Source organism: Loxodonta africana, chromosome 9, assembly GCF_030014295.1.
Source record: "Loxodonta africana isolate mLoxAfr1 chromosome 9, mLoxAfr1.hap2, whole genome shotgun sequence".
Classification (NCBI taxonomy): domain Eukaryota; kingdom Metazoa; phylum Chordata; class Mammalia; order Proboscidea; family Elephantidae; genus Loxodonta; species Loxodonta africana.
The window spans coordinates 95,359,507-95,371,054 of record NC_087350.1 but is presented as its reverse complement, the minus strand read 5'-3'; the positions used below and the strand labels follow the sequence as shown (position 1 = coordinate 95,371,054).

Genomic DNA, 11,548 nt, shown 5'->3' with positions numbered 1-11,548 from the left:
CGAGCAGACACACGGGGGATTTCATACCACCAAGAAAGCAGCAACGGGAGCAGAGCGTGTCCTTTGGACCCACCTGAGAGACTCCTCGACCAAGGTAAGAATGAGGACAAACATCAATCTGTAGATAAGAACTGCTTTGGGTGAAGGGAAAGACAACACTCAATACAAGGAAGGTCAGCCTAATTGGACTGGACTAAAAGCAAAGAGGTTTCCGGGATAAAATGAAAGCTTCAAAGGTCAGCGGAACAGGGGCTGGGGTCTGGGGAACTTGGTTTGAGGGGACTTCTAAGTCAATGGACAAAATAATTCTAATATGAAAACATTCTGCATCCCACTTTGAATTGTGGCGCCTGGGGTCCTAAATGCCAACAAGCGGCCATCTAAGATACATCAATTGGTCTCAACCCACCTGGAGCAAAGGCAAAGGAAGAACACCAAGGTCACACGACAACTAAGAACCCAAGAGACAGAAAGGGCCACATGAACCAGAGACCTACATTATCCTGAGACCAGAAGAACTAGTTGGTGCCCGGCCACAATCGATGTCTGCCCTGTCAGGGAGCACAACAGACAACTCCTGAGGGAGCAGGAGACCAATGGGATACAGACCCCAAATTCTCATGAAAAGACCATACCTAATGGTATGACTGCGACTAGAGGAATCCCAGAGACAATGCTCCCCAGAACTTCTGATGGCACAGGACAAGAACCATCCCCGAACACAAATCATCAGACATGAAAAGGACTGGTCAGTGGGGGGGAGAGAGATGCTGATGAAGAGTGAGCTAATTAAATCAGGTGGACACTTGAGAGTGTGTTGGCAACTCTTGACTGGAGGGGGGATGGGAAGATAGAAAGAGAGGGAAGATGGCAAAATTGGCACGAAATGAGAGACTGAAAGGGCTGACTCAATAGGGGGAGAGCAAGTGGGAGAAGGGAGTAAGATGTATGTAAACCTACATGTGACAGACTGATTGGAATGGTAAATGTTCACTTGAAGCTTAATAAAAATTGATTAAAAAAAAAAAAAGAATGAGAACAAAGACCTTCCTGCAGAGCCCACAAAGAGAAAAAGACTTCCCCTGTAGTTCATGGCCTGCATTTGGAATTGTAGCCTACTAGACTGTGAGAGAAAAGATTTCTCTTTGTTAAAGGCATACATCTGTGGTATTTCTGTTACAGCAGCACTAGATAACTAAGACAATAGGTCAGGAGAGGCAGAGGTCACCACTGAGAACTAGTGTCCTTCACACCAACACTCTAGGAGCACAGGTGAGCATTCTGGACGATTAATGATTTTGACAACCAAAAAACTCTTCCTCAGTAAAAGAGCTCTAAAGCCATCTGAATGTGGTCAGTGGCCCTCAGAGAGTGAATCGAGGAAGGTTCCATTTAAGGACATTGTCGCTCTAGATGAGAGGGCATTACTCTGTGATTATTACCTTGTGAGTGAGGTAGTGCTGGGGAAAGGCTGCCAATAAATTTACCTTGTAATTAGAATCTCTACACCCATAAGCACCTGAAAGGAACTAGGATTCCTGCTAGGGGTACTGGCACAGCCTGAGGAGGACTATAGACATCCAGTAAGAAACAGTGGAAAGAGAGGACAATGTCTGCTACAATGCTAACCTTGTGGCCCTGGTGAAGCAATACCACATGAACCTACATGATTGTATTGTAGAAGGTAGAGAACAATTGGAGATGTGAATAAAACAGAACAAAATCTAGAGAGTCTGACTTTGACTTCCTAAGTAAAGTAAGAGGGCAAAAAGAAAGCCTAGGATTAGGGCTTTGTTCCCAGCACAAGGAACGATATAGGTGATATAAATATAGATAGATATAGATACATATAATGTCTATAAGAGTATTTATATAGCCACCTAAGTTTTTGACTATATGACAAAGATGTTTCTTGTAAGTATCCATTTACATTGGAACATCTGAAATTTACTGAGAAAATTGAAGTTCTATTGCAAAAATTAAGACTTCAGATTGATGACATCTTCTCAGGCCATATGGAGAGTATGTAAATGAAAACCAAAAAATAGAAGTAAAAGTTTAATATTGAGGATGGTTTAGAAAATGAAAACTATTATGTTCCCTATATAAAAGCCATGATAGAAAGAATGTCTTCAGGGAACCTAGGCTCCAAGGTTCAACCAAACACCCAGCTCAGTCAGGCCAGCAGCATCCTCTATTCTCCCAATGGCCCTCCTGCTCTCTTTACTGACAGCCCTGGTGGTGTTCAGTTGTGGCCCTGCTCCATCTCTGGGTTGTGATCTGCCTCAAAACCACACCGTGGCTAGTGAGAAGACCGTTGACCTTCTGGACCAAATGCAGAGATGCCCCACTTTCTTCTGTCTGGATGACAGAAAGGACTTCAGGTTCCCCCAGGAGATGGTAGATGGCAGCCAGCTCCAGAAGGCCCAGGCCATCGTTTTCCTCCACGAGATGCTCCAGCAGATCTTTGAACTCTTCCGTACAATGGACTCCTTTGCTGCTTGGAACACTACCCTCCTGAACCAGCTCCTCAATGGGCTCCCTGAACAGCAGGAAGACCTGGAGACCTGCTTCATGCAGGCAATGGAAGAGGGAAAATCTGCCCTGCCCATTGAGGGCCCTGCACTGGCTGTGAAGGAGTACTTTGAGGGAATCCGTTTCTATCTGAAAGAGAAGGAATACAGTGACTGTGCCTGGGAAGTTGTCAGAGTGGAAATCAGGAGATCCTTCTCTTCATCAACAGCCTTGCAAGAAAGGTTAAGAAGAAAGGATGGTGACATGAGTTCATCTTGACTTGACTCACATTGACTGATATGCCCTATCGCGCTTGCACGCATATCTTTGGTCATTTCAGAATGTGCTTATTTCTGCTCTAGTCACAATTTATGGAATTAAATCCAACAATTACCTTGGCAGCAGTATTAAGCAAGTATATGTGAAAAATATTCAGCTCCAGGGACATCAGTCTTTAGGAGATGACTGCTCTGGCTATCCGTCTGTCTGTTTATTTATTTATGTTTATTGATTCTTTCTGGCTTGTTAGGATATTTGTAAAGTTACATTTTTTTATTTAAAAAATTTCACATTTACTTTGTATTAAAATTTAGAAAACATATCCACCTATTTTATTATTTATTTTATTAAATTTTTATTATGTCTTATGTAACAAATTCTTATCAAAGAAAATATCTTGAATTCATTCTTAAAGAACAAAATCAAAGCCCCGATTTTGTAAATCAAATTGAAGAACGGATGGTAAAATGTATTTACTCACTCATTTGCTGTCGTTGTATTCATGTCATATGTGTCAACTGAGTAAGTGGCAGATTGTGTAACTGCCATCGAATCCAGGTGAATGAAGCAAACACAATTCTTTCGGTGCTGGAACTTTCAGTAGTACAGGGAAAGAAACATGAAGACAAAACTATGTTTACTTAATTTCAACTATATTAAATACTACTGAAAGAATTTTTTAAAAATGATCTTCTTATACAACAACTTTAGCTATGAAAGATGCTGGGAAGAAAAAGAAATATTAGATGTCCTTTCTAAAGTGCCTGGGAGACATGTAGTTTTATTGACAGGAGTCTTACCAGCAGTTGGATACATGGGTCTACCATGTGCAAAAATGCCATTGATGAAGGTATGAATTTGGGATTCATTTTTGCATATCTGATCATGAGAGCAAGTGAATTGTTAAAAAGTATTTTGATAAGGTTAATTTCATCAGGTTTATTTAGTTTTGAAAAGATTTATGGATGAAAGCACTTTTTCAGCAAAAATTTGTTTTTAGTTTTTAGAATAATCTAAGAATTTTTGTGTAAGATAAAGGAAGAGAGAGAGAAATAAAAATAAATAAATAAAGTAAAAATCCATAAAAATTCTATTCTGGCTAGAGCAAAGGAGAATAAAGAAGACCAAAGACACAAGGGAAAGATTAGTCCAAAGAACTAATGGACACAACTACCACAACCTTCACCAGAACAAGTAGATGGTGCCCATTTACCACCACCTGGCTCTGGCAGGGATCACAGTAGTGGGTCCTGGATAGGGTGAGAGAAAAACTTACAACAAAATTCAAATTCCCTCTCTCTCACACACACACACATAAAGACCAGGCTTGCTGGTCTGACAGAGACTAGAGAAACCCACAGAGTATGGCCCCCAATACCCTTTTAACTCAGTACTGAAATCATTCCTGAGGTTTACCCTTCAGCCAAAGATTAGACAGTTGTACAGAGTCACCAATAACACATGTCAGGAATGTGCTTCCTAGGTCAATCATGTATAGGAAACTAATGGACACAACAGCCCAAAAGCAAAGATGAGAAAGCAGGAAGAGCCAGGAAAATGGAATGAATGGAAACAGGGAATCAGGGGCAGAGAAGGAGAGAGTGTTGACACATCATGGGGTTGGTAGCCAATGTTGCAAAACAATTTATACATTAACTGTTTAATGATAAACTAATTTGCTCTGTAAACTTTCACCTAAAATCACAACAAAAAAAGAGGTTAGCGAGTGCTACTGTAACAACAACATCCATAATATATAACTTTTTAAATACATTTTGAGGTTATATAAAAAATAAAAACCATCGCACTTGAGTCCATTTCGACTCATAGTGACCCTATAGGACAGAGTAAAACTGCCCCACAGGGTTTCCAAGGAGCAGCTGGTCAATTCCAACTGCCAACCTTTTGGTTAGCAGCCAAGATCTTAACCACTGTGCCACCAGGACTCCTATGTGAGAGCAACCAACCAAAAAAACCAAACCCAGTGACGTCGAGCCAATTCCGACTCATAGCGACTCTATATGACAGAGTAGAACGGCCCCATAGAGTTTCCAAGGAGCGCCTGGTGGATTCGAACTGCAGACCCTTTGGTTAGCAGCCGTAGCACTTACCCACTATGCCACCAGGGTTTCCTTATGCAAGAGTAGTGGTAGGACATATAAAATGCTTAAACATTTGAACTTAATTATTTAAGAGGGTTTGTTTAATGTTTGCATTAAAAATTTTAAGTGAGCCAATAAAAGTGCAAGTAGAAATGTGAATATCAATGAGATCCAAAGGGGGTAAATCAAAACAAACAAACAAAAAAGCCTCATTGTTGTGTAGTCGATTCCAACTCATGGCAACCTTACAGAACAAAGTAGAACTAACCGTAGGGTTTCCAAGGCTGTAATCTTTAAGGAAAATGACTGCCACATCTTTCTCCTGGTGGGTTTGAAATTCCAACCTTTTGGTTAGCAGCTGAGCACTTAACCACTGCATCAACAGGGTTCCTCAAAAGAAGATGTTGTTAGGTGCCATCCAGTTGGTCCCAAATCATAGTGCTCTATGTACCCAGAAAAAAAATGTACATAGTACTATGTACATAGAGTACATAGTGCTCTATGTACAACAGAATAAAACACTGCCAGGTCCTGTATCATCCTCACAGTCGTTTCTGTTTTTGAGCCCATTGTCGCAGCCACTGTGTCAATCCATCTTTTTGAGGGACCCTCTACTTTACCAAGCATGATGTCCTTCTCCAGGGACTGGTCCCTCCTGATAACATGTCCAAAGTATGTGAGATGAATTCTTGCCATCCTCACTTCTAAAGAGCATTCTAGCTGTCTTTCTTCCAAGACAGATTTGTTCATTCTTCTGGCAGGGCATGGTATATTCGATCTTCACCAACACCATAATTCAAAGGCATCAATTCTTCATCAGTTTTCCTTTTGTGTTGTCCAGCTTTCACATACATGTGAAGTGACTGAAAAATACCGTGGCTTGGGTCAGGCGCACCTTAGTCCTCAAAGTGACACCTTTGCTTTTTAACACTTTAAAAAGGTCTTTTGCAGCAGATATGCCCAATGCAATATATCATTTGATTTCTTGACTGCTGCTTCCCTGGGCATTGATCGTGGATCCAAGTAAAATAAAATTCTTAACAACATCAGTCTTTTCTTCATTTATCGTAGTGTTACTTATTGGTTCAGTTGTGAGGATTTTTGTTTTCTTTATGTTGAGGTGTAATCCATACTGAAGGCTGTGGCCTTTCATCTTCATTAGTTAATGTTTCAAGTCCTCTTCACTTTCAGCAAGCAAGGTTGTGTCATCTGCATGTCACAGGTTGTTAATGAGTCTTCCTCCAATCCTGATGCCGAGTTCATCTTCATATAGTCCAGCTTCGCGGATTATTTGATCAGCATACAGATTAAATAGGTATGGTGAAAGAATACAACCCTGATGCACACCTTTCCTGACTTTAAACCAATCAGTATCCCCTTGTTCTGTCCGAACAACTGTCTCTTGATCTATGTACAGGTTCCTCATGAGCATAATTAAGTGTTCTGGAATTCCCATTCTTCACAACGTTATCCATAGTTTGTTATGATCCACACAGTCCAATGCCTTTGCATAATCAATGAAACACAGGTAAACATCCTTCTGGTATTCTCTGCTTTCAACCAGGATCCATCTGACATCAGCAATGATATCCCGGGTTCCAAGTCCTCTTCTGAAACCAGCCTGAATTTCTGGCAGTTCCCTGTGAATATACTGCTGCAGCCATTTTTGAATGATCTTCAGCAAAATTTCACTTGCATGTGATATTAATGATACTGTTCTATAATTTCCACATTCGGTTGGATCACATTTCTTGGGAATAGGCATAAATATGGATCTCTTCCAGTCAGTTGGCCAGGAAGTTATCTTCCATATTTCTTGGCATAGGTGAGTGAGCACCTCCAGCACTGCATCTGTTTGTTGAAACATCTCAATTGATATTCCATCAATTCCTGGAGCCTTGTTTTTTGCCAATACCTTCACTGCAGCTTGGACTTCTTCCTTTAGTACCATCGGTTCCTGAGCATATGCCACCTCTTGAAATGGTTGAATATCGACTAATTGTTTTTGGTATAACGACTCAGTGTATTTTTTCCATCTTCTTTTGATGCTTCCTGCGTCATTTAATATTTTCCCCAATGGAATCCTTCACTATTGCAACTCGAGGCTTGAATTTTTCCTTCAGTTCTTTCAGCTTGAGAAATGCCAAGCGAGTTCTTCACTTTTGGTTTTCCATCTCCAGCTCTTTGCACATGACAGTATAATACTTTACTTTGTCTTCTCGAGAGACCCTTTGAAATCTGCTGTTCAGTTCTTCTACTTCATCAATTCTCCATATTGCTTTAGCTGCTCGACACTCAACAGCAAGTTTCAGAGTCTCCTCTGACATCTATCTTGCTCTTTTCTTTCTTTTCTGTCTTTTCAGTGACCTCTTGCTTTCTTCATGTATAACGTCCTTGATGTCATTCCACAACTCATCTGGTCTTCAGTCACTAGTGTTCAATACATCAAATCTGTTCTTGAGATGGTCTCTAAATTCAGGTGGGATATACTCAAGGTCATATTTTGGCTCTCATGGACTTGCTCTGATTTTCTTCAGTTTCAACTTGAACTTGCGTAGGAGCAATTGATGGTCTGTTCCATAGTCGGCCCGTGGCCTTGTTCTGACTGATGATATTGAGCTTTTCCATCATCTCTTTCCACAGATGTAGTCAATCTGATTTCTGTATGTTCCATCTGGTGAGGTCCATGTGTATAGTCGCCATTTATGTTGGTGAAAGAAGGTATTTGCAATGAAGAAGTAGTTGGTCTTGCAAAATTCTATCATTCAAACTCCGGCATTGTTTCTATCACCAAGGCCATATTTTCCAACTACTGATCCTTCTTCTTTGTTTCCAACTTTCACATTCGAATCACCAATAATTATCATTTCATCTTGATTGCATGTTCGATCAATTTCAGACTGCAGCAGCTGATAAAAATCTTCTATTTTCTTCATCTTTGGCCCTAGTGGTTGGTGTGTAAATTTGAATAATAGTCGTATTAACTGTCTTCCTTGTAGGCGTATGGATATTATGCTATCACTGACAGCGTTGTACTTCAGGATAGATCTTGAAATGTTCTTTCTGACAATGAATGCAACACCATTCCTCTTCGAATTATCATTCCCAGCATAGTAGACTATACGATTGTCTGATTCAAAATTGCCAATACCAGTCCATTTCAGCTCACTAATGCCCAGGATATCAATGTTTATGTGTACCATTCCATTTTGATGATTTCCAATTTTCCTAGATTCATACTTCATACATTCCAGGTTCCAATTATTAATGGATGTTTGCAGCTATTTCTTCTCATTTTCAGTCATGCCACATCAGCAAATGAAGGTCCCGAAAATTTTACTCCATCCACGTCATTAAGGTCAACTCTTCTTTGAGGAGGCAGTTCTTCCCCAGTCATCTTTTGAGTGCCTTCCAACCTGGGGGGCTCATCTTCCAGCACTATATCAGACAATGTTTCGGTGCTATTCACAAGGTTTTCACTGGCTAATGCTTTTCAGAAGTAGACTGCTGGGTCCTTCTTCCTAGTCTGTCTTAGTCTGGAAGCTCAGTTGAAACCTGTCAGTTTGTTGCACTGTGGGCGCTTGTGTGTTGCTGTGATGCTGGAAGCTATGCCATCAGTATTCAGATACCAGCAGGGTTAGATACTGTTACTACTAATTGTTACTTTTAATTTGTCCTATTGTTCTTCTGCTTATATAATGGCATTTTCCCTTTCTCCTTGGGTTCTAACAATTTTCAGCCAGGCACAGGCCGCCTCCCCGTCATTTGACTGCAAGGTCCCAATATTTCCTATATTCGTGTCTTGATTGTAGATATTTGCCTTTTCTCTGTATTTGTTTCTTCCTCCCCAGAAACGATCTTAAATCTATAGAAAATACAGCATGATGTGGTTTCGAGTCATCAAACCGCTCAATAAACAGATACCTTTGTAAGACAACTTTTGCTAAAGCATTATATGAGAAAGTAAAGAATAAAACACGGAAGAAAAGCCCAGAAAACGAGAGGCTCTGAGCTTGCTCTCCAAGAAAAGCGTCTGGGGAAAAGTCGCGGCAAAGCTCCCTCCTCAGCAGTCAGGGTGTGAAACAGAAGCTTGAACTCACTATTCACAAGGCAGCCCTTTGGTTGGTTCAGGAGCTGGGGTGCTCTCTCCCTGGTCGTCAGCCCCGCTGCTAACTAGTCTCTGATCCCGGTGCTGAGACCTGAGGCATTTCTCCTACACTCCAAGTCCCCTGTTGGTCAGTTAAGGCGAATTCGGGCGCCCTCTTCCGGCCATTGGTGACAGCGAGGGAAGCTGTGTGCTCTTTGTTTCGCTGTCGCCACACGCCCCCTCGCGGTCGTCCCGCTGAATCACTGAGATTCTCAATGGCCAGGTCTCTGCTGATGGCACTGGTGAAGCTCTGCTCCAAAACCTCCTGGTATCATGGCTGTGAAAAGCAGGGACTCTTCATGCTTCTGAGATACCTGAAAAGGGCCCCTTCTCAGTCATGCCAGAATGACAGCACCTACTTCAATTTCCATTATAAAATGGGAGATACCATCAATATCCAACCAGCCCCTCGTTTCTCCCATTAGATTCTCCAGAAGGTCATCAACCTGATCCACACAGAAGGCTTCAGTGCAGCTTGGAGTAAGATCATTGTGGATAAATTTCTCTCCAGCCTCGATCACAATCAGCAACAGGTAGAGAAGAAGACGAAAGTAGAATATCTTCTGGCTTGTCCCTATTTGGGAATTGAAACTATAGAAAAAAGGAAGAGGAATACAGCCGCCGCTGTGCCTTGGAGGTTGTCAGAAGGATGAGGGGAGCATGCTTTTCCCTTATCAAACAAGTCCCAGAGAAGAATCAGGCAATAAAGAAGAAGATTATTCTCATGACTTTCTCTGCTTACCAAACCCAAGAAACCAATCTGCACTACGTTTCTGTATCAGCTATAAAATATGTGAAACAAAATCACATTATATTTAGAATAGATTGTATGCACTGAGTTTCCAAAAAATATTCAGAGAGATAAATTGTTTCTTAAAGAACTGTTTTTGTTGTTAGTTGCCCTTCAGTCGATTCTGACTCATGGCAACCCGATAACCTTAGGATAACTGTTCATTTAGCCGTGTGGTCCGAGAAATTTGAAGTGATCACTGAGATCCAGCTGCTGCAGTGGCCTGAGACAATTACAGCATGGCACCCAAGGAGTGCTTTGGTGTTTGGTCCTGGGCCATGGAGTAGCTCAGTGAGGCTGAGAGGAAAGGCCAGGGCAGGAAGTGGCTGACAGTGGGGCAGGCTTTCCCTACTGGCTGCTCCAGAGAGCAGACCAGGGTGGTGGAGGAATATTCAGTGGCTCCCAACTACCCAGCCTCTCCATGCCCACCTGACTCAGCGCCCTGCAGCCCCTCTTGAGTGTGGTGGTGGTAAGCCCATGGCCCCAGGGAGTTTGAGGGGTCACAGTGCTGACAGAGGCAGGGGCTGGGATTGCCTGGGACCATCCGCATGAACAGAGTTGTTGGTGGGCACTGCACCCTTATGCTGCTAGGCTGTGCTCACACCTATGCTCTGTTAGTGGGCCTGGTGGCCCTGTGTGCATGCCTAGCCATGGATACAAGGTGTGGCTGCTCAGCATGGTGTCTACCCTCCTCCGCCCAAATCAGGGAGGCCTGAAAGCCTGGTGGTGAAGTGGTTAAGAGTTAGGGCTGCTAAACAAAAATTCAGCATTTCAAATCCACCAGGTGCTCCTGGGGTCATTCTACCCTGTTCTATAGGGTCTCTATGAGTCTGAATTGACTCGATGGCAACAAGTTTTGTTTGGTTTGGTGCCTCAGTGGCCATAAGCCCCAGCCCACACCCACCTCTATCTAGTATTGGGGGGCCTATTCCTGCTGCCTGGCTGAGTGTTGTGCTTATGCACTTCCTCTTCAAGTCCCTCACTGTACAATTGAGAAACTGAGGCCTAGAGAAAGGCAGGGACTGGCTCAAGATACAGGAGGCAGGCAGAGTCCAGAGGATAAGGAAAATTTCCTGCCAGAATGCCAGGACTCAACCCCATCCTGCTGGGTATGTTTTGGGAATGAAAGCCCCTAATATATGGGGGACCCCTGCCCAACCTCTTCCAATGTGGGGTTGTTTCCCTCTCCACATCCCCACATGTGCATAGTTGTGTTTGTGTGCACATATACACACACAGACACAGTTGAGGACCATCGAAGTGGGGTCAGAGGAGGAGAGGACACAGGGGAAGTGGCATGGGGAAGAAAGATAGCTCTGTCATGGGCAGTGCATCCAGTCTCCTAGCAACATGCCCATGGGCCATACCATGGGGAGGGAGAAAGATGCCAGGCTGGTGGTCAGGTGCAGCCCAAGGTTCCTAGGGATCTGCCTGGGATACGCCATCCCCAAGGCAACTCTGAGAGGACAAGGCCTGGGGTCCTGTAGTCTCCTACTCTGGACACTCAGAATTTGAATGACTCTCCTCCTGTAATGTGGAGTGGAACTTCAGGAGAGTAGGCCTCAGTCTCCTTCTCTATAAATTGGGGTGCTTGGAGTGGGTGACCCCAAGGGTTCTGCAAGCTCAGAGAAGTATCTGTTGGCCTTGGTTCTTCATCGATGACCCACTGTGCTGCTGCAAGGCCCTTGGAAAATGCCCTTTACTCCCCGGAGGTGC

The 11,548-nt window shown here is 43.0% G+C and overlaps 1 protein-coding gene across 1 annotated transcript; it reads left to right on the top strand.

Annotated features, from left to right (window-relative positions):
• Positions 1-2,205: 2,205 nt before the first annotated feature.
• LOC100657514 (interferon omega-1-like) lies at positions 2,206-2,793 on the top strand. The gene has a single exon (XM_064290901.1). It carries the CDS (start codon positions 2,206-2,208, stop codon positions 2,791-2,793), a length of 588 nt encoding a protein of 195 aa, XP_064146971.1.
• Positions 2,794-11,548: the final 8,755 nt, after the last annotated feature.